At 37.1% G+C, this 24,500-nt stretch overlaps 2 protein-coding genes across 2 annotated transcripts; both read left to right on the top strand.

The window, feature by feature from the left end:
• The first annotated feature begins 15,295 nt into the window (after positions 1–15,295).
• Positions 15,296–15,826, top strand: LOC109789476 (uncharacterized). The gene has a single exon (XM_020348440.1). It carries the CDS (start codon positions 15,296–15,298, stop codon positions 15,824–15,826), a length of 531 nt encoding a protein of 176 aa, XP_020204029.1.
• LOC145954965 (uncharacterized) lies at positions 15,823–16,599 on the top strand. Its single transcript, XM_083069660.1, has one exon. The coding sequence runs from the start codon at positions 15,823–15,825 to the stop codon at positions 16,597–16,599; it is 777 nt and encodes a 258-aa protein (XP_082925786.1).
• The last annotated feature ends 7,901 nt before the right edge of the window (positions 16,600–24,500 follow it).

Below are 24,500 nucleotides of genomic sequence, written 5' to 3'. Positions count from 1 at the left end.
AAGAAAATGGTCTAAAAATTACTTGAAACTTGGAAGGTCTGGCTTATGATTTCTTATTCTTCAGGATGTGAAGGAGTTGTGTTGCTTCAAAAATTCTAGCAACCATGAATATATATAGGTAAATTTTTTTGTGAAGGAGGGCTATTAGACAGGAGTCATGGGACCGAGAAACAAGAGCATATGGTTATGTCTTATGAGACTCTTCCATGAATCAAGGTAACATTATTGTTGATATTAGAAGTTCCACCATTTGAAGTTAGAGCCATTAGTTTACCCTACTTGAAACAAAACACACGTATCTATCTAAAAGGAAATCTAATATGATGATGACAACACTTATTTGGGGCAGATGGGACCGTAAACTTCATGTATGCATGTTCACATGGTGGTGCTTAAAATTTGGAATACACAAAAAATGTGGTCATTGTGCATGTGTTCAATATCGGTTCTTTTCGACTTCCAAATCAAATCGAGTCTGATATTAGCTGGTGGATGGTAGATATATCAATAGCATTATCTTTTATCTAAAGGAACATGTGTGTTGTCTAAAGCATGTCTACCATTAAAATAGCTAGAACATTAGCTAGCTTTCACCATTGCTGACGTCTCAGCAAGTGGGAAAATCTGTTGGCCATTATCTCAGAAGGTGGGGTGTGCACTCCCGTTGATCTTCCTAATCCTTGAAAGAGATATCTAAGACAATACCATGTGATCCCATGTCTCTCGGTAGACTCCATATTAGTCCAGCCAAAGATCATTAATTGTAGTTTTGGATTGCAAAGGCCATTGACAACTATATATAGCATTCCTTTGCTTCTCAAGCAACACAAGTCATTCCAATCCATTCCTCAAGTATAAAACTCCAAATATTTCCTTGTATACAAGTCCTCTGACATCAGTATATTATTTGTTGTGTGAAGCAATAGAAAACAATGGGTTTCCGCATAGCAGGTATTATTAAACGAGCATCGTTTATCACAACCCATGCAACCTCCAAGGGGCTTGAAGTACCAAAGGGCTATCTTGCTGTCTATGTTGGAGATAAGATGAGGCGTTTTGTGATTCCTGTATCATACTTAAACCAACCTTCATTTCAAGAGTTACTTAGTCAAGCACAGGAAGAATTCGGATATGATCATCCAACTGGTGGTCTCACAATTCCATGCCAGGAGGATGAGTTCATAAACGTTACCTCTCACTTGAATTATTTGTAAATCATGGTAGTGGGGACTGAGACAGATTAGATAGGGAGAAGTGTACAGAAGGCCTTTTCTTTTATTATAAAGATTTTCCATTTTGTTATTTTGTAGAATTCCATTTTGAAGTAGGAATCTGCTGCTGAATGAGAGTCCAACCCAAGAAATTGTTAATTTGTTTTAATTTTTCCAATTCTCAATTAATTCTAATATATACATCAATATGATTATCAAATTTCTGTCCATATATATAATATGGCTATTATCTGTTAATAGGGGATTAAGTGAACTAATTCTACAGGAGATATTTACCAATCCGTATATTGCTCAATATTACTGTCTTATTTATTTCAATATTAATATCCATTGGCCAAACAAGGAACACACAACACATTTGTCCTGAAACAGGTTTAGCCACTTGTTGCTAGATTTTCGATAATATGTGGCTCATTCAGTACCTGACCTCCAGCTTTCACGATCAAAAATCTCAAGGTAATATGGTGCTCCTTCCGATGCAAGCAGTCAAGCAAATCATTCTTCATTTCTTCCAGATAGTCAATTGTTGAGCTTTGAAGTAACTAAATGTCCTTGTTGTGTGTGAGTGGTAATTGCAATTACCGAAATAAGAAAAACTGAAAAAAATCTTCATGGGTTCAATTGTATGGCATCTCCCCAAGAGATACTACTCTACAGTGATGGTGGACTTAATTGTTGGAGGGTTGTGCGATTGCAGATCAGGAACAGTGGACTCCAGAGGAAGTCACTTACAAGGTTTCTGCACTAATGAAAATATGATCCTGCAAGTAAAATAAATTGGCAAGCTTCCATCAAAGAACTTAAAATAAAGGGTCATGACCAAATTCAGGAAACAAATGGTTGCCATAATCTTGGTTTATAAATTTCTGTCAGGGTACATCTTTAAAAATCTGAGTTAAAGAACATATATAAAATATTTACAATGTTCAACTTTGTCTTCTTTACAAAATTGAAATTGTCATTGAAGACGAGGACTGTTAGATGACCCTTTAGGACATGACTGGATATTTGAAGACGAGGCAAACGGAAACCCATTGCATATCAAGAGAATGATTTGAACAGACTTGTGTAGGAAGGAAGTATTCTATGTTTCAGAAATGCTAAGGACTTCACTTGTTTGTGACTTCATCCATGACCATCGGCATATATAGATTAGAAAAGCAGGGCCTTGGAATACCATTATATAAAGAAATGAGGTCAGTGAGGCACAGTTTGAAGGATCACATGGCACATGGAGGCCCTTGGCAACAACATAAGCATTATTTGGTGGGTTCTGAAATTTTTTGCAATTTAAATTATAAGTTAATAAGACTTATCATACAATTATTTTGTTTTTGTGTGAACTGTGAAATAACATAACAAAGGGATTCTAGTTAGCAGAGATTTTGGACAGTCTTCATTTTCTGTGCTAGCAATGTAGACCCCTAAAATTGTCCGGGTCGGAAATAAAGCTTGAAGACTCTCGAAGACTGAAGGATAATCAGCCAGAAGGACTCCTCGAAGGCCCTAGGAGGGTTCTCTGTAGGTCCAGAGGTCTTAGAATAGCTCAAAATAAAGAAGTGGAGGGAAAAAGCCCAATACGGCCGTACTGAACTCAATACGGCCGTATTGAAGCTTCAATACGGCCATACTGAAGTCAGTACGACCGTATTGACACTTCAATACGACCACTGCGAACTCAATACGGGCGTATTGAAATTTCTGACTTTCAATACGACCGTATTGAACTCCAATACGACCGTATTGAAGTTCAAAAATTTCAATACGGCCGTATTGGCCCTGCAGGCCGTACTGCGCCTGTTCCCTATAAATATGACGTCAATTGGACGTCATTTCACACTTTTTCACTCAGTTTTGACTCCCTCCTTGAGTATTCTGGGGTTTTTGAGCAGTGTTCTGCCCTAGAAATCTCTCTGGGAGTCGATCCGACGAAGTTCTGGAATTCCGAGCACTTAGCTTGGAGATTCGAACCTAGTCGAAGGGAAATCCTCCGGATTTCCATAGTCAAAAGTTTTTAGGAAGGAGCGAGCGAGCTTGTAGAGCGAGGGAACGCCAAAAAGCTTCCCAGTTTTACTCAATATATAAAAAGCACGCTTCAAGAGGTTTCTTCTTAAATCCTTCCTTTTACTGCTTTCTGTGTGCATACTTAAACTGTCATCATGTAGATAGTTAATTTATAATCGCTTATAATAAATAGGGGTAATTTAGTAATTTTATACTGTTATTTTAGAATATAATCTGTCATAGGGAACCCGAAAGGGGCGCTGTGGGGTGCTAACACCTTCCCCACGCGTAACCGACTCCCTTACCCAACTCTGGTTGTAATGGCCAAAGTTGATTTATAAAATCAATTGCCTTATCCTTTTTTCCAATGTTTTGAGTAAAATATTGGTGGCGACTCCACGAACCCTCCTTTTACGAAAACCACTAATCCATGGAGGGTCCCGCTTGGGATTAATATGGATTAGTGAGACTTTTAATAAAATTGCTCGTTTGACGAGGTCTCAGTTTGAGAATAAGTCATTCTAGCAATCCACATTCTTAAACAAATAAACGAGTCCAACCATCCTTCGCGAATGCCGAAAGCCCGTCTCGGGCCGGTGGCGACAGATGGCGACTCCACTGGGGAAGCTTCGAGAGTCAGTCCCATTTAGTGACAGACTATTTTTAACAAATAATAGTTAAAATTACTTTATTACCCCTTGCTTGTATAAAAACATGATTTATTATATGGCTTTAAATAACTGTTGTATGTTTAAATTCCGCAATTGTTTGAAATAAAATTGCACACAAACCTTTGCACACAACAGTTCCCTCTATACCCGGGGGCATGAGTGATTAACCATAGGGAGTGGATGTTAGTACGGCCGGTTGTCGAATGGGTCTATAGGTGCCCGTAGACCGTTGTCGGAAAACATCACTCAAGGTGATAACCATGAACTTGAGTCCGACGGTGCGTTGGAACTTTCCATCGACCTACGACGAGAGGAATTGGGTCCCTATAATGGGGGCACCTTGGGGGCCTTTGACCAAGTGAGAACAGTTAGATCCTCCTTGAATATGCACTTTTCTGCAGGAGACCCCTACCTCGTGATTCGCTCGTGACTGTTCGTGGATGAGTGAATTGTTTGTGCATTTTTATGTGACATTGTATGAGCATACATTTGCACCTTTTAAACGTACAACATTCTTTTTTAAATAAAAAGAATAAATAGAAATAAAGATCTTCTAGTACATGGTGTTAACATCTACCTTTATTGCATTCATATAGGTAGTTTCCCTTTTCACCCAAAAAATACAAAAAATATATAAAATAAAAAATACCCAAAAAAAGGAAAAAAGGGTTATTTATCCAAACCAAGCAATATCATGCATCATCTTAGGAACATCCTAAAAACATGATAATGCTTAGTTGAATAAACACTATGCATGCATATTCAACCTCATCATCTCATATCATGCATATAGATCATGGAGAGATCTAGGAGTCATTCATACATCTCTCCTAGTAATCCATTAATAAACATTAATAAAAAGAAAGGATTAAATCGATGCGTATGTTCAAAAATGGATCGCACGCCGTTCGTCATCAAGTGTAAGCCAACAACCGCGCCAAGCGAGCGCACATCAACTCCGTTGTTGGTAATCAAGACGAATAAAGGGGAAGGTCCGACACCATTAAGGATCACCGCTCCAAGACCTTTCCCCTACGAATCAAATAAGGCTGTGCCGAGGATATACGACATCCACTCTTCTGCCGACAGCGATATCTCCAACATCGCTGGACTTGGGGGCATGACTAGGAGTGGTAGGATCTACACTCCCGATGATCTTCATAACAAAGCCCCCAAGAATAAAGAAAAAGAAGAAAAGAAAACCGAGGAAAAAGAATCCGAGGAGGAGACTGACAAGCTGTTAAAATTTATCCGACAGAGCGAGTACTCCATCGTGGATCAACTTCATAGGACGCCAGCAAAGATTACGCTGTTGTCGTTGATCCTATGCTCCGAACCGCATCGGCAAGCTCTGTTGAAAGTCTTGAACGAGGCATACGTGTCGCACACTATCTCCCAAGACGAGTTTGAGGGGATTGTTAGTCACATCAAGGCTAATGATCACCTCACCTTCATCGATGAAGAAATCCCCACCGAGGGATCAAACCACAACAAGCCCTTGCACATCTCTATAAAGTGCAAGGAGTATCACATCGCTAAAGTCTTGGTAGATAATGAATCTTCCTTGAACGTAATGCCAAAAAGAACGCTCGAGCAAGTGGCAATCAAGGGAGTCCAAATGCGCCCGAGCAACATGATCGTTCGAGCTTTCGACGGCTCTAAAAGAGAAGTGGTGGGAGAAGTCAATCTTCCAATCCAAATTGGACCCACCGTCTTTAAATGTCGAATTCCAAGTGATGGATATTACTCCTGCATACAGCTGTCTCCTCGGCCGACCTTGGATTCATGATGCGAAAGCTGTACCCTCTACGCTCCACCAGAAAGTCAAGTTCATAGTGGGTGACAAACTGGTGACTGTACAAGCTGAAGATGACATACTCATCAGCAAGCCATCCAACATACCTTATGTGGAGGCAGCAGAGGAAGCTTTGGAAACCGCCTTCCAAGCATTGGAAATTGCCAATGTTGAAACGTTTCCCCGAGAAATGAAGAAGGTAGCTCATATGCTCATAAAGAACGGATACTTGCCAAGACAAGAATTAGGCAAGGACTCCCAAGGAATCCCGGAGCTACCCATTATCAAAGACAATCCGGGGAAACAAGGGTTAAGATACAACCCTAACAAAGATCAAAGGACGAAGAGGAACCAAGATCCTTCTCGACGTTCTTTAAGCCAGATCTTTAGGAAGGCTGGTTTACAAACGTCAAGGCCAGCTGTTGTCATCAAGTGTCCTTCTCCTTCCGATAGGGATGTATAGACTCAGTGACTATTAGAGATCACTCCTCGGGGACAGCCCGACCCCCGAGCCTCGATAGGGCACATGTTTCCATTATGATTATAATAAAATCATTCTTCATTAATTCTTTATTGCTTCTTTTCTCGCTTGCAATAAAATTCTAGACCACATTATTTTAACCCTGTTTGAATAAACATGAATGAGGTTAAAATCATCTTAAACCCACATCATTTTTATGTGGAAGTATGTGTGTCAACTTGGAGCACCTTTTCTTGGCCTCAATAAGTGCCATCATGGATAAAAGAAATCCTAAAGACAAAAAGCTCGGCAGGAAACCCAAAAAAGGGACTGCGCAAAAATAAGAGCAAAAGACCCGCTAGGAATCCCACAAAAGGGTGACCTAGGCAAAAGTTAGGGTTACAAAATGAAGACAAAAACCCGCTAGGAATCCCACGAAAAGGGTGACCTAGGCAAAAGTTAGGGTTACAAAATGAATACAAAAGCCCGCTAAGACATCACAAAAGGGTGTTTTAGGCAAAAGTTAGGGCCGTCAAAAAAAAAAAGAAAAAAAAAAAAAAATAAATCCATGATGGTACCATCAATTGAATTCAACAAGGGACTCAAGAAAAGCTATCCAAGTTGTCAAAGCACAATCATTAATAACAAAGATGTGCTTAACCTCATAAGTGTTTAATCGAACGAGCCTAAACACATAAGCCTACCATGGCCAGCCATTCTTACAAAAACAAATTTATCAAAATAAAAATAAATCCCCTCTAAAACACAAACTTTTGAAAATATATATCCTTTCCTTCTTTTCTCTCTTGTCCCAACGATTTTTGAATAATCTAGTGGAAACATGGAGATATAGTGGTCAATAGGAGGGTTGACACATCTTCTAAAGAAAGGGAAGAATCACTTGGTTGATGACACCAAAATCAAATATGCATCATTCCTCGGTAACAGAAATCGGCAGAGCACAGTCCGTCTGGAGGAATGGCAAAATCCAAACACAAAAACGCATCGATTAATTCTTTTGAAAAAAGAATCAAATAGAATTAGGTGCATCATACTGCATACATGCATACAGATGATAGGTGTACTGGAAGATCACTTATTCTCTGTTTATTAAAAATACAAAAAATAATAAAAAATATAAATTTCAGAAAAAACAATGCGCCCGTACCATGTTCAGTACACCCATGCTAAAATCAGGGTTATGAACAAAATTTCAACTCAACATGGGCGTACTGAAATGGATGCGGCCGTATTGGCCATAAAGAAATTTTCAAAGACCTCGTCATGAGGCAACCACACAAAAATAGAAAAATAGAAAATTGCTTGTGTATGACAGCAGCAAACAAAATGCAAAGATTCAGAAAATCAACAGCGTCATACAGAATAACTGAGCCTGGAGAGGCTTGCCGAAAGAATACTCTCAGAATAACTGAGCCTGGAGAGGCTTGCCGAAAGAATACTCTCAGAATAACTGAGCCTGGAGAGGCTTGCCGAAAGAATACTCTCAGAATAACTGAGCCTGGAGAGGCTTGCCGAAAAAATACTCTCAGAATAACTGAGCCTGGAGAGGCTTGCCGAAAAAATACTCTCAGAATAACTGAGCCTGGAGAGGCTTGCCGAAAAAATACTCTCAGAATAACTGAGCCTGGAGAGGCTTGCCGAAAAAATACTCTCAGAATAACTGAGCCTGGAGAGGCTTGCCGAAAAAATACTCTCAGAATAACTGAGCCTGGAGAGGCTTGCCGAAAAAATACTCTCAGAATAACTGAGCCTGGAGAGGCTTGCCGAAAAAATACTCTCAGAATAACTGAGCCTGGAGAGGCTTGCCGAAAAAATACTCTCAGAATAACTGAGCCTGGAGAGGCTTGCTGAAATAATACTCTTTAAGAATAACTGAGCCTGGAGAGGCTCGCCAAAATAATACTCTCAAAATAATTGAGCCTGGAGAGGCTCGCCGAAATAATACTCTCTCATAAAAACTGAGATATTTCTGTACAGAAAAAGCCGAAAAACAACAAAAAAGGCAAAAATACAGAAAAAGCCAAAAAATGACGAAAAAAGGCAAACATACAGAAAAAGTCAAAAGTCGACAAAAAAGACAAAGATTTCACATCTTTCAGAATAACTGAGCCTGGAAAGGCTCGCCGAAATAATACTCTTTCAGAATAATTGAGCCTGGAGAGGCTTGGAGAAATAATACTTCATCAGAATAAATGAGCCTGGAGAGGCTCGCAGAAATAATACTCCCCAAAGGGAACCTCAGCTCACGAAGCCAATATCCAACAAGAGCTTTCAAAGCAAGATCGTCAAAATCTCCCAAAGGAAGTACGATCATCCAAGTAATATATCCAAGTCAAAGGACTTCAGACTTCCTCAGTGGAAAATAGCTCTCCGACTCAGGCATTGAGTGAGGCTAAGCCTGTAGAGGCTTCCTAAATAATACTCTCCCGATCAGACAGAATAATTGAGCCTGGAGAGGCTAGCCGAAATAATACTCTTTCATCATAACTAAAGCCTGGAGAGGCTCGCAGAAAAAATACTCCCTCAGAATAATTGAGCCTGGAGAGGCTCGCAGAAACAATACTCTTCCTTCAGAATAGTTGGGCCTAGAAAGGCTCGATTCCCCAGAGATATCTCAAGCTTACACTCACGGGCCAAATCCCCCAGCGAGAGCTATCAAAGCAAAATCGACGCAACCCCCAATGGAAGTGCGATCATCCAAACAGTATATACTAGTCAAAGGACTTAACACTTCCTCAGTGGAAGATAGCTCTCCGACTCAAAGCGCTGAGTGAGGCTAAGCCTGCAGAGGCTTCCTAAATAATACTCTGGGATACATAAGATCCCTCATTCCCCAATCGCCTACTCAGAGGCATCCCTGCAAAAGGAGGAAAATCAAAAAATAGATCAATAAATATTCCCCAAGCGGAATCCGGCACTCAGCCGAACACTGGACTTCAAATCCCCAGTCGCCTACTCAAGAGGCACTCCTTCAAAAAGGAAAACCCAAAAAAGAAATCAATAACAATTCCCCAAGTGGAATTTGGCTTTTCAGCCAATCATCAAACATCAAGATAATTCGCCTACTCAGAGGCACTTCCTTCAAAAAGCAAATATCATAAAAAGATCAATAAGTATTCCCCAAGTGGAATCCGGCTCTTAGCCAAACATCGAACGTCAAGCCGATACGCCTAACAGAAGAGGCTAATCACAACCAATGACAAAATCCCCTAGCGGATAACAGCCTACACAGAGGCTACAAAATCAGAAAATCAAAAAGAGTCACCCGAATAAGGATAACCGGGATACTCCACCAACGTCGAAAGGACGTCAGCCAATCATAAGGCACCGCTCACATCAGAAAGAGCATCTTTGTGTCTATACCCCAAGGAGTCAGAAATTCCTCAAGGGTACCAACAATGCAATGCAAGTTGGGACACAAGAACCTATGAGTAACTGCACATCCCCTAGACGGATCCCTGCGTTATCCAGCCCCTAGTGGCACAAAATCAAAAAACAACCGTCGAAGCAGCATCGTGGACTGTGGAGACAAAATCATCACAAATCCCTGGAAAGGAGATATTCACGCTACCCCGTCGTCACAAACACGGAGGTATGCAGCTTCCGGCTCGGACAATGAGCGAAGCTATCTCTGGAAAAAGGGTACTCACCGCCTACCGTTGTCATAAAGGTACTTAGCTTCCGGCTCGAACAAAGAGTGAAGCTAAGCCTGGAGAGACGGTACTTACAGCTTCCAGCTTGGGCAACAAGCAAAGCAAGGCCTGGAGAGGCAAAACTCATACTGCTCACCGTCGTCACAAAGGTGCTCAGCTTCCGGCTCGAACAAAGAGTGAAGTTAAGCCTGGAGAGACGGTACTCACAGCTTCCAGCTTGGGCAACAAGCAAAGCAAGGCCTGGAGAGGCAAAACTCACATCGCTCACCGTCGTCACAAAGGTACTTAGCTTCCGGCTCGAACAAAGAGTGAAGCTAAGCCTGGAGAGGCGGTACTCAACCATCAGCGTCATCAGAGGCGCGTTGATGTCCAGCTTCCGGCTCGGGCGTCGAGTGAAGTTGGCCTTGGAGAAGGTAAACTCAGCTGCCGAGGATGTCAGAAGCGCCGAGGTATGCACCCACCTGGAGAGGCTACTCAACATTTTCCCACCGGAAGACGCTACAAGTCAGAAGGTCGGCACAATACCCGGACAATTGGGTCAACTCCTTTACTTGTCAGCCGATACACCAAGAGGCCGTCCGACTAAGTAAAGGGGGGGCAGCTGTAGACCCCTAAAATTGTCCGGGTCGGAAATAAAGCTTGAAGACTCTCGAAGACTGAAGGATAATCAGCCAGAAGGACTCCTCGAAGGCCCTAGGAGGGTTCTCTGTAGGTCCAGAGGTCTTAGAATAGCTCAAAATAAAGAAGTGGAGGGAAAAAGCCCAATACGGCCGTACTGAACTCAATACGGCCGTATTGAAGCTTCAATACGGCCATACTGAAGTCAGTACGACCGTATTGACACTTCAATACGACCACTGCGAACTCAATACGGGCGTATTGAAATTTCTGACTTTCAATACGACCGTATTGAACTCCAATACGACCGTATTGAAGTTCAAAAATTTCAATACGGCCGTATTGGCCCTGCAGGCCGTACTGCGCCTGTTCCCTATAAATATGACGTCAATTGGACGTCATTTCACACTTTTTCACTCAGTTTTGACTCCCTCCTTGAGTATTCTGGGGTTTTTGAGCAGTGTTCTGCCCTAGAAATCTCTCTGGGAGTCGATCCGACGAAGTTCTGGAATTCCGAGCACTTAGCTTGGAGATTCGAACCTAGTCGAAGGGAAATCCTCCGGATTTCCATAGTCAAAAGTTTTTAGGAAGGAGCGAGCGAGCTTGTAGAGCGAGGGAACGCCAAAAAGCTTCCCAGTTTTACTCAATATATAAAAAGCACGCTTCAAGAGGTTTCTTCTTAAATCCTTCCTTTTACTGCTTTCTGTGTGCATACTTAAACTGTCATCATGTAGATAGTTAATTTATAATCGCTTATAATAAATAGGGGTAATTTAGTAATTTTATACTGTTATTTTAGAATATAATCTGTCATAGGGAACCCGAAAGGGGCGCTGTGGGGTGCTAACACCTTCCCCACGCGTAACCGACTCCCTTACCCAACTCTGGTTGTAATGGCCAAAGTTGATTTATAAAATCAATTGCCTTATCCTTTTTTCCAATGTTTTGAGTAAAATATTGGTGGCGACTCCACGAACCCTCCTTTTACGAAAACCACTAATCCATGGAGGGTCCCGCTTGGGATTAATATGGATTAGTGAGACTTTTAATAAAATTGCTCGTTTGACGAGGTCTCAGTTTGAGAATAAGTCATTCTAGCAATCCACATTCTTAAACAAATAAACGAGTCCAACCATCCTTCGCGAATGCCGAAAGCCCGTCTCGGGCCGGTGGCGACAAGCAACCCCATAGGGGTTGTAGTACCAAAATACATTGCAGTCATTGTTGGAGATAAATTGAGGTGGTTGGTAATTCAATTTCAATATCATACTTGAACCAACCTTCTTTTCAATCATTACTACACCAGAAGAAGAATTTGAACATGAATATCCAATGGGTGATCTCGCAATTACATTCACGGAAGATGATTTCCCATGCCTCACTTCTTGCTTGATCAGGCTGTAACTATTGGAGAATGAAATATCATATATTTTTCTTAGTTAAATTTGAACATAATGAACTTTCATTCATTTTTAAGATTTTCCATTTAAGTTTCTTTTTCTTTTCATTCCTTTAGAAATAAAAACATCTTATATGGATGAGAATACTGTATCAAACTATTGTTAATATTTGGGATAACACTTTTATAACATAAATGAGTCAATTGTAAAGGACCTATTGTTTAGTTGTTAGGGAGAGTTTTATTGGGAGGCTGTGATGAGGGCCTTGGCACCCCAAAAATTTAATTTTGTATGCATGTTACGCAATGTAACTAATAAACCGAAATAGGCCACTTGATTAGTGGAATTCATTGTTATTCATCAAAAAAAAAAAGAGAGAGAGAAAGGTATGAACAAATTCGTCATTCTGATGGTCTTTCCATTTTTCCAGTTTCTCAAAAAAGTGTTATCTTTACATATTGAGATGACTAATGTCAAAAATGTCTATACAAATTACAAAACTTGGTCAGTCTTCTACAGTACTTAGACTTGTAGTCAATTCGAGGTTGAGGTTATGTCTTGGAAGACCTCTACGCTGCATGGAATTGTAAGTCCACCCATGGGATGATCATATCCAAACTCTTCCTCTGCTTGACTCAACAAGTCTTGGAATGATGGCTGGATCAAGTATGAAATGGGGATCACAAACCGCTTCATTTTCTCTCCAACGTACACTGCAAGATAGCCCTTTGGTACCTCCATAGCTTTAGAAGATGCTTGGTTTGCAGCTACTGATGCCTTTCTGATACCAGGTAAACGAAAACCCATAGTTGTATTCTACTTGTGGAGACTTGAGTAGAAATTTGTCTAAAAAAGACTTGAAAGTTAAGGTTTGTGAATTTTGAATGCTTCAGGTTGTGAATGATTTCACTTGGTTCTGAAATGTTAGCAACTACCAATATATATAGATATAAGGATATGTGAGAAGGCTACTTGAATTATTTGTGATGGAGGGCTATTAGTAGGGGTGTCCACAAAACTATTTAAAACTAAACTTTTTAAATAACTAAACTAAATTAAACTAAAATAAACTAAATTATTTTTTAATAGTTTAAACCAAACTATTATTTTTAATGTAATTTATAAAGCTAAACTATTAAAATTAATAGTTCAGTTCACTAAAATCAAATACAAGCAAAAGTCTTAAACACATTCACGGAGAGTCCGAGACTGACTACCACGTTCGTTTCGGACTCGCGGAGACTACACATTTACTAGGCTAGCAAGATACTACTTTCATTCCTTTAAAAGTTTCATTTAAAATGTTATATATAAACCAAAAAATATAATAACTTTTCTGTTTTCTATATAAAATAATTTTAAAGGTTTTTACAAAATTCTTTTTCATTTTTATTCCACAATAAGCACAAATACATTGTAAATTTATAAATTAATTAAAAACAAAAATATAACTACATAATAATAATTAATATTACTTTTAAATTTAAAATGATAAATAAATAAATAAAAACAAAATTATTCTAAATAGATTTGACAACTAAAAAAAGTTGTTTATATCATACGTATCAAAATTACATTTAACAGTTTTTTTTTCTCAATTTATTATTTTCTGATATATTTATTGAATATATATTATACATGTTATTAAAAAAATTTCATCATTCAAATCATTCCATCACAATTGTAAAAAATTTATTTTGTGAAATAAAAGTACGAACAAAACATATTGATTTGAGCTTAATTTTTATACATCATATAAAAAAAGTTACATTTGTCAATAAATTAACAATTTTCAATTAATATAAAGTGTTGGAGTAAAAGATTTTATATTATTAATTAAAAATTAATGTTGCTATGAATTTTGTAATACATACATTATTATTATTATTATTATTATTTATTCATTGAAATTACAATGGACATATGAATATTTAAATTAATTCTTTCACCATAAGATTGGCCCTAATTATTTAATATATATATATATACATTATTTTTTTATTATATCGTATAGATAAATAAGTTAGTTTATCAGATTTTATAATTTTTTTTATAAGTTTAAGTTTAATCTTTTTAAATAAATAAATTTTTTAAATATTTAAATCTGACATTTTAATTAAATAGATTATATTATATCAAATTTTAAACAAATTAGATCGTAAATTTCTGTTTGAATATTATCTAACATTCTAATCATTTGTCATCATCATGACATTTATAATAAAGGAATAAAAAAATTAATAACATTTTCTTTAAATTAAAATATACGACAAAAAAATTATTTGAACATAATATAATCACATGCAACATTATATTTAAAAATTTTATTTCTCATTTATTATTATATTGCGTTCATAAACATTAGAATCAATATTTTTTTTTTTTAATATAGTTCAATTTAGTTTATAATTAACAATAATTTAATTTATAATTAATAATAGTTTAATTTATAATTAATAATAGTTTAATTTAATTGATATTATAGTTTAGTTCAAACTCCTAGAACTATAGTGCACTAATTTAGATAATTGTTTAGTTTAGTTTAGTCAATATTTATTTTAGTTCAATTTAGTTTAGTGAACTATTTATTATAGTTTAGTTTAGTTTTCTTTTAGTTTAGTTTAGTTTAACAATTTGAACACCCCTAGCTATTAGATAGGAGTCATGGGACCCGCAGAGAGACAAAAGCATATGGTTATGTCTTAGAGGACTATTCCATGAATCAACCTAACATATTATTATAGATAACAAAAATCCCACGTTTTGAAGTGAAAGCCATCAGATTACCCTACTTGAAATAAAACACAAGTTTCTATGTAAAGAAAGACGAATTGGATGATGTTGACACTTATTTATGGTGGAGGGGACCGCAAGCTTCATGCATGCAAGTTCACATGGTGGTGCTTAAAATTTGACGTACAGAAGAAATTGTGGTTCATCGTGCCTTGTGATCATGTGTACGATATCGGTTATTTTGTTACTTGCTATTCCAATTATGTCTGCTCATAGCTTATAGGTTGCTTCCTCTCACTCTGCTATTAGCTGGTTGTGGTGGATGATAGATATATATCTATACCATTATCAAATATAAACACTAACTTTTGAGAATCTGAATCAACATCTATTATTTGAGTTTATTTTAGATTAATGGAGCATTAGGTTATGAATTTTAATTATAGGAATATAGGTGTTGTTACAGTTTTATGAGTATTTACATTTGTCATTTAATTTTATGTTTATGAGCAGAATTTGTATCAGCTTTCAATTATATTTTGTGTATTTAAAGGTTACAAGTATGAATAAAATTACATGAGTTTTAGCCTTCTAATTTTTCTAAATTCCTACAATTGGTATCAAGAGCTTATTTTGTTTGAGGGACTTGGTAAGGTTGAGAGTTCCACTAAACACCTAAACACTTATATTGAGAATTGAAAATGCAATATGATTATTCTGTCCAAAACACTACCAGCATTTGATGGTGAGAATTATCACCTGTGGGCAGTTAGAATGGAGGTTTTTCTTGATGCAAATGATCTTTGGGAAGCTGTTGAGGAGGATTATGAGGTTGGTCAATTGCCAGAAAATCCAACACTTAATCAAATCAAGTATCATAAGGAAAGAAAGCAGCGAAAATCAAAGGCAAAGTCTTGTCTATTTTCTGTTGTTTCTCAATCAATCTTCATCAGAATTGTGATTCTAAAGTCAGCAAAGGCTATCTGGGATTTTCTCAAACAAGAGTATGAAAGAAATGAGAGAGTCAAAAGGATGCAAGTGCTGAATTTGATCAAGGAGTTTGAGATGCAGCGGATGAAGGAGTCAGAAAGGGTGAAAGAATATTCTGACAGACTTCTAAGCATTGTAAACACGGTGAGGTTGTTTGGGACAGAATTTTCCGATACAAGGATAGTGCAGAAAATCCTTGTGACTCTTCTTGAGAGGTTTGAAAAGTTACTCGAGAATATAAATGCATGAATGAAAAGTTACTCGAATGCAAGTCTCGAGCTACAGCTCTGTTAAATTCATTCGACGAAGTCCAATTAGAACACATCTCTCGTAACGAGAAAGAAATTGCAAATGAATTAGCTCAGATTGCATCCAGATACAAGATAAGCAGGGAATGTCTCGAATCTCTAGTTTGTATAAGGAATGAGTTGAGTGACGAGCACGAATGCCTCACCATTGACACCTCAACCATTCAAGACTGGAGGAAAGAACTAATCGAGTATCTGCAAAGTCCAAATTCGCAAGCTGAAAGAAAAATTAAATATCGAGCTCTCAATTATGTGATATTGAATGATGAACTATACAAGAGAGGTTTTGGTGGAGTTTTGTTTAAGTGCCTCGAAAATCATGAGAGCTACATAGCCATGGTAGAGGTATATGAAGGTATTTGTGGTGCTCATCAAGCGAGGGAGAAAATGAAATGGACTTTGTCCAGAAAAGGATACTTTTGGCCAAGTATGTTCAAGGACTGTATCGAATTTGCAAAAGGTTGCGAAGAGTGTCAAAAGCATGGCCCAATACATCAAGTACCAGCAACCGAGTTGCATGCAATTGTTAAACCTTGGCCATTTCGAGGTTGGGCAATTGACGTAATTGGTCAGATCCATCCTCCATCAGCAAAGAACCATAAGTACATAATTGTGGCCATCAATTATTTTACAAAGTGGGTGGAAGCAATTCCTGTAAAAGAGGTCGATCAAAAAGAGGTGATAAATTTTATTGAAGACCATATTATATTTTGATTCGGAATACTCTAGACAATAACTACAGATCAAGGAACGGTATTCACAGGTCGAAAAGTGGTGCAATATGCTCAGTTGAGAGGAATCAAACTGATTACTTTGACACCCTACTATGCACAAGCTAATGGCCAAGTCGAGGCTGCTAACAAAGTGATCATAGCTTTGATCAAGAAACATATTTCAGGGAAACCTCGAAATTGGCATGAAACATTACTGCAAGTATTGTGGGCTTACAAAAATTCACCAAGGGATGCCACTCAAACTACGCCATAAAAATTGGTTTATGGTCACGAAGCAATTTTGCCTATTGATATCAATTTACAATCTGTTCCGTGCAAAGGCAAAATGAGTTACCAGTCGAGGATTATTGGAATTTAATGTATGATGAACTAATTCGACTGGATGATGAAAGAATGATAGCCATGCAAAATGTCATTACCAGAAAGAGAAAATAGCTCGAGTTTATAACAAAAAGGTCAGGAGCAAACAATTTTCGAGTGGAGACTTAGTCTTAAAAGTTATCCTCCCAATGGACCAAAAATCTCGAGATCGTGGTAAATGGACCTATAATTGGGAAGGACCGTTCGTCATCGAAAGACTCTACTCGAACAACGCATATTTGATCAAAGAGATAAATTCGAGAAATACAAGTAAAGTGATCAATGGAAAATACTTGAAAAAGAAAAGTAGCATGTACTGAGACGAGTGTTCAAAGAGATAAGCAATAAAGGTACAAGCGGATAAATATTAAAATATAAATAGGCATCTCTCAGCTTCTTGATCATTTGCAGAATTTTGATTTGAGTGCTTCATATGCCTGATAGGCTTGATCGAGACTTTGTTTCCGCGAAGCACACAATACTTCCAATCTTCTCTTTTGATCTAATGACTTCGAGAGTTTGAGAGATATGCCTTTTCCTTCTTCCTGCAAACCTTTTTGCTTCAACATGATCTCTTGTCTTTGAAGCTTCAAAGCAGAATGTTTGGACTTGATCGAATCAAGCTCTCGTTGCAGGACAACAAGGGTACACTCCGTCTCTTCCTCAGATTGCTTAAGCTTCATCGATTCTGGAACTATCTGAGAAGTGGAGTCCTTGATCGAAAGAAGTTTTGTCTTGAGCTTTTCCAAATTGGTTTGATCCTTTTCAGTATCAGCCTCTATCTGAGCCATCTCTTGATTCGAAGTGAACCACTTTGTGTGCAATTCGGAGGCAGCAGCAAAAGTATGCACATATTCATTTAACTTTGTGGTTACCTCCGGAGGAAGATCAGGAAATGCATTCAAATCATCAACCATCTACTCAATCTCTATTTTGAATTGGGGGTCCATGAGAGCTTGGTCGAGATGATCCACATAGGCCTTCGAACGGAAGAAAGATAACAGAGGCTGAAAGCTCGCAACAGTTTCTTGGGTTTTTCCCGAGGCCAAGGATCCGCTAGTCCAATTCTCCAAGACCTCGAAAATGTCATCCTGAGCAGCTTTGTCATCAAAGAAGCTTATGAGGTCTATGTCATCAGGAGGAATAGAAGCTAGCAGAGTATCAGAAGGGACAGCATCAGTTGAGCTCGCAGGTTGACCGGAGGGAGGAGTTTGTTTATCCTCAAAGGTTACTTCTAGACCTGCACGGAAAGAAAAAAAAAAGGGATATTTTATCAAGTCGAAGGTAATCTTTGGAATAAGCATGAAGCCCAAGAAACAATTACCCACCTTGACTAGAGGACACCCCTGTGTCAAAATTGAAGGAGGGTGCATCACCTTGCAAAGTACCTGGAGGGGAAGGTTCAACGGTTGGCATGGCGATAGGAATAGTGGCCGTAAGAACATTGGAAGAAACCGCCTGTTAAGAAAAGCATTGTAATGATGCCACCATTACAAGATGCATATTCTACATCGGTTCTCTAAAGTCATCTACATCGGTTCTAAAACTGATGTAGAATAAAGCGACGTAGAAAATGTATACATTTTTACATCGATTCTGAAAAATCGATGTAGATTTAAGCATAAATCTACATCGGTTCTCCAAAGAACCGATGCAGATTAATGCTTAAATCTACATCGATTTTCTTGAGAACCGATGTAGATTGCATTTAAAAAAAATTATGCTTATTTTTGAATTATTTCTGATTACCTATAATGAACATATATATAGCTCTAGACAAAATAATTATCATTCCCAACTGAAGTGTAACCACAAAAAACAAATGATAAAAATATTGTAACTTGTTAGCAAGCAGAACATCATAGAACCACTAAAGTCGATCTAATAGTGGCTTTACAGAGATTGAAATAATATACACGAAATCACAAGTTTCTACACCAAACAGACAAAAAAAAAACAGAGTAACAACTATAGCCTTATCTTAATAAATGAGGTTGGCTACATGAATCACACGAGTTGAATAAGGAACAAATTTTCTCAGTTGCGACCAATCCACTGATGTGTGCCATATCTGCCAATAATACAGCTTTCTGCTTATCGCAAACCTGTAATATGCTTCACGAATTTAACCTTGGGACTTCCATATAAAATTATAAATACAATCATTCAAAGTAAAAGGTAAAAGTAAAAAAAATCCTAACATACAATCAATTTATAAAATCATCCTGTACGGTATACTTGTGTATGCATATTACCTTGCGTACACGTTCATAATCATATAGGCGCGCATAAGCACTAGCTCTAGCAACAATCAGCTTTGGCCTGAAGAGGTTGGATTAAGTTCCGTAATAAACATTAGAAAAAAAAATATATAATCAGAATAAATCATATCATCAGAGCACAAAGACTTCTTATTGTATTAAAAGGTTGATATATACCTTGCATTCCTTTTGCTTCCAAGACATCACTCTAAACAAGAGGTATAGAGAAACTTGAGGTTACTATTTTTTTTCCCTGTTGACTTTACTTTTTGCCTCCAAATTTACAGAACCTCACAAACTTTTTCCCCAGAGATTTTTTTCACAAATTTTACCCAGACCAACTTGCATTTTCTGAAATCTACATTTAGAATCACATTTCTGTCAAATTGCAAACATAAATTTATAGTAAATAGTAAGAGCAGTATTAATCCTTGTAGCGTCTTAGTTTGGATACAAGTTTGTCAATGAATGTTAATATACCATGAGAGCATATCAGTCAACAATGTCTATTCTTTAAAAAATGTGGTGCATTCATGGAATGAACAATTCTAGATAGGCAGATAGCAAATATATGTCATTTTATACCTTAATCACAATGCCATTTCCAGAAAAAACTACTGCCAACATAGGATTAAAAATATTGTGGAAAGGATAGTTCCATGACACAATGGCACCGATAACACCCAGAGGGTGAAATTCTACTCTGGCTCTTTTATGAAGCATTGCTCTTCCAGAGGATCTGTAAGTTTTTTATTTATCAAAAAAACAAAGTAATCATGAAAGTGCATTTAGAAAATTTGTAATTTTACCATAAAAAGTCAGTGTATAAAAAATGAAATGCCTCTCTTTTCTAAAATAATCAGTAGAATGTATGATAAAATTATAAAATTTTACAATTTCAGTGCTAGAACCCAAAAAAGAACACATTAAAAAAATAAAATAAACTGCGACAGATAATCTACCAGTCCCTTTATGCAGACTTGCATAGAGAAAGTATCAATTACTAGGTTGGGGGTGAAGAGGTTATGGTTTACCCACATACAAGAAAAAATATCTGTATAGATCTACTGCATTTTAGATCTAAATTCAAAGGGAAAAATAAGAAGAAGAAGAAGAAGATTGAGTAAGGCACCTATACTCAGGCTTTAGCCACTTCTCACCCTCTAATAGTAGCCAATTTATCTTCTCACATGTTGTCATTATTTCACCTAAAGAGGCATCTACCATTGTTTTTCCAGTATCACGTGAAGATATTCTGGTAAAAAGCACATGGATTAGAATATACTCAAGAAAGTTACAATATTCTTATGCAAAATGTATAATTCATACATATTTTAGACTGATGAATGAAACAATATGATAACTAAAAACAAAAAAGATGTTTGGATGCTTCCCAGAATATATGATTTATTCGAAAACCTTCATACACTCAGCCTTGAACTTCGGCAAAGAACTCCCTCTCCACATTATTGGCAACAACCACGAGAGCCTCCGCCACGGCCTTCTGTGTTGACCAATCGTCGCTGCTCAGCAACACCACCAAGTAGGGATCCATAGCTCCGTCGATCGCGGCAGCGAGACACAGGGCCGCGCCAGCCTGCGTGTTCTGGTCTTGCTCAGTGAATAGCGCCTCCGCCAACGGCTTCACGAATGAACCTAACGGCTGCTTGCTGACATGGCGCGACAATGCCGCGACGAAATTCACGCACGCGGAACGCACTGACGAGTTCGCGTCTCAGAGCCGCCGCACGATGCAATCGAGCTTGAAGCCCTCGCGGTGGAGGACGGCGATGTCGACGGTGGCGATGTCGATGGTGGCGACGTCGGGGGCGAGGCCGGAGGAGAGCATGAGGTTTAGGGTTAGGTGGATGGGGGAGAGGGATTGGGAGTGGGAGTGGGAGTGGGAGGAGGCGGCTGGGTTTACGTCGCGAGTGAAAGGGTAGTGAGCACTGCACGAGAAAATTAGGGTCTCATTTCTACATCGTTCATAAGCAAAACCGATGTAGAATAACTCCCCGGATTTCATTTCTACATCGATCATAAGCAAAACCGATGTAAATATGTTTGTATTTTCTATCTATTTACAAGTTTGCCATCGCATTTATGATTTACATCAGTTCTACTAGAACCGATGTAAATATGGCGATGTGAAATAGTATTTTTGTAGTAGTGTGCACAAGTTTGAGAACGGCCAAAAACGTGAAATCGAAAGTCAACAAAACATACCTCGAAAGGACGTTCAGGAGGAGACATTGATTCACGAATTTCAATAACATCTCGAGAAGATGGAGCAGTGGTAGGAGAAGTAGGGGTACTTCGAGGGCTCTCGGAAGAAGATTCAGATACCTCTGAATCCACTTTTCTGAAAAGGAGTAATTATTACAAAGGAGAAGAAATCGAAGGTAAAAAATGAAATGAGTGCGAAGAAATAGTAGAAAGTACCCAGAAGGGCAAGGTGCAATGTTATATGAAAGAGCAAAATGGGCCAAAGCGCAATAAAAGCCCGATGTGAAATTTAAAAAAGGGGGAATTCAAATTTTTGGTAATTGAAAAATTCACTAACGGACAAAATCTGAAAGTTTGCGTCAGCATATCCCAGGAAAGCGGAATCAGTGCTGCCAAATTTATTGCAGCAGGTGTAACACCCTTACTACCCCAACACATATATAAATATTAATCATGTAAATAAACTAAAGAATAAAATTTTCAACGTTGGTAAAAAGGTTCACATAAAACCTTCATATATATTTATTAATAACCAACATAATAATTGAAAATAAAACTTGAGAGTTTACAAATTGGTTTTAAAAGAAAAGGTATAACTTTAAATACATATAAAAAATTTATCCTAGAATTCTCTACCTCGATGTCACAATATCAGAGCACACCCACAACTCAACGGTTGGCATTCTAGGTGCCACTCAAAGTCGGATCTTCCTCACCTAAAACATCCACAAATCGTATGGTGAGAAAAGAAAACATCTATATATATAGCACATAAGAAAACACAACATATTATCTCATTATAACTTAATATTCATAAATATTTCAACATCTCGTATTTCAATCAATCATGCATCGTCATCACGTCATAATTCTCAATCACACCAATCATCACAAATCTTGCACTTCACACTATGCCAAGGTCACGCTACCCATTTAACAATCCAAGGTCGTGCTCACCCCTGATATAACACTGTGCTAAGGTCACGATTCCCCTGTAGCATATCTAGCCCAGGGTCGTGTTCACCCTTGACATGTTATTCAAGGTCACGACACCCACGTAACAATCCAAGGACGTGCTCACCCCTGATATAACACTGTGCCAAGGTCACATTACCCCTAACCCAGGGCCGTGCTCACCCCTGACATGTTAAACAAGGTCACGATACCCATGTAACAATCTCGGGCCGTGCTCACCCCTGGTCATAGGTGTGAAGAACCACAATCACATCTCATTCACATTCCACACAACATCTCATAGTTCAATTCTATACACACATCAAATAAGTCCAAAATAATGGGTTTCATACACCTCAAGCAATTCACATCTAAATTATCAATTTTTATCAAGTAATATAGCAATAACATTCATAAATTAATATAATAATCAATGGAATTATCAATTTAATGTAATCTTAACATAAATAGTAAAACCCCCAATTGTTCCAAAACCTAACTCACAGGCACTTTTCTACAATTTTATTCTCTCTCCTAGATCATCATTCTTACAAATTAAATATATATTTCTAATCCTCAACACATACAGAATCTAATGGTATCATTAATTCCTCAAACAGAAATAATCCAATTTTTCCAAAACCTAACTTACAGACACTTTTCTATAATTTCGTTCTCTCTCCCAGAGCATCATTTTTACAAATTAATCATATATTAGTCCTAAATACATACAGAATCACATAAGACCAATAATTCTCCAAACAAAAATAATTATAAAATTGTTCATAATCCTAAGGGATCTTCCTCTACCCACACTACAACAAAATGAACTTTTAGTGATATTTAATATGACTTTTAGTGGTGATAAAAATTGCTACAAAATCTTTTACCGGCATTTTCACATTAGCCATTATATGCAATGTCGCTAAAACATTTAACGACAATTATTTTATATGCTGGTAAAGACCCTTATAATGGTTGGCAAAAATGTAAAACATTTCGTGACATTTTTTACCGGCATTTAATATTTATTGCCACTAAAAGTTTAAGAAATGATTCATAATACTTTAATTATCTTATTTTTAGTCGATGTGAGACTTGTAAGATGAAGGTTATCTTTTACTTATATATTCTTTAATTTTCTTATTTAATTATCACTATTGAGTTTAGTAATGATGAGTTATTTAATATCAACTTAGAATAGTAAGTTATAGGTCTAACTTAACCCTATAAAACAAACTTGTAATTAAGGTGAGAGTTATCATCCACTTATATACTCTTTAATTTTCTTATTTCTAGTCGATGTGGGACTTAAGTTTTTTTAATAAATAATTGTCGCTAATAGTAAATTTTGGTGTGATGTAAGTATATTTTTAGTGGTCATTATATATTAGTCATTAATATTTTTATTAAATCATAAAATAGAGGCAATCAATTTATTACCGTTAAATAATTGTCGGTAATAATAAATTTTGTTGTAGTGAAAAGAGCTAACTATGAATAATGGTGTAATTAAAAACTAAAAAGGAAAATATGCATGATAGCATTGGTTCTACATTATTCATTTTTTGTTAAGTTTAATTTTGATTCACTTTGTACATGATTTGTTAAGGTTGTATGGTAATATTTTTATCCAGTAAACCATATTAATATTTTAAATTAATGAACTATACTACTTATGAGAATAATTACAATTTCTTTTCAAAATGAAACAATTACACTTATTCTTAGAACCAAAAAATGTTTGTAAATTATTGAATTGACATATATATATTTGGTTCATCTTTTAATCTTTTTAGGAACGAAGCTACGAGGAGGCATATGAAAGATACGAGAAGATTACTTATTTAATGTAAGAGATAAGAGAGAATGCTTACAAGTTCAAAATCATATGAATCAGTTTATAAACATATATCTTGCATGTTTTTAGATGTAATTTGTCGTATTTATGCAAGTATTTTTTAATATATAAAATAGTAAAGATTGAGATTGCATTTGTAACACAAAATTAATCAACAAAAGAACATATGTATTATTACATATTTTAAATATTTTATAGTAAATAATTTTATTTATAAAT

The sequence above is a fragment of the Cajanus cajan genome, chromosome 2 (genome assembly GCF_000230855.2).
Source record: "Cajanus cajan strain Asha chromosome 2, NIPB_CcT2T_4, whole genome shotgun sequence".
Classification (NCBI taxonomy): domain Eukaryota; kingdom Viridiplantae; phylum Streptophyta; class Magnoliopsida; order Fabales; family Fabaceae; genus Cajanus; species Cajanus cajan.
The sequence above is the reverse complement of the archived record's forward strand: the minus strand, read 5'-3'. Positions and strand labels throughout refer to the sequence as shown.

Excerpts from the sequence above, each read along its gene's own strand:
- LOC109789476 (XM_020348440.1), top strand. The coding sequence starts at position 15,296 with ATGATTATTCTGTCCAAAACACTACCAGCATTTGATGGTGAGAATTAT.
- LOC145954965 (XM_083069660.1), top strand. The coding sequence starts at position 15,823 with ATGAATGAAAAGTTACTCGAATGCAAGTCTCGAGCTACAGCTCTGTTA.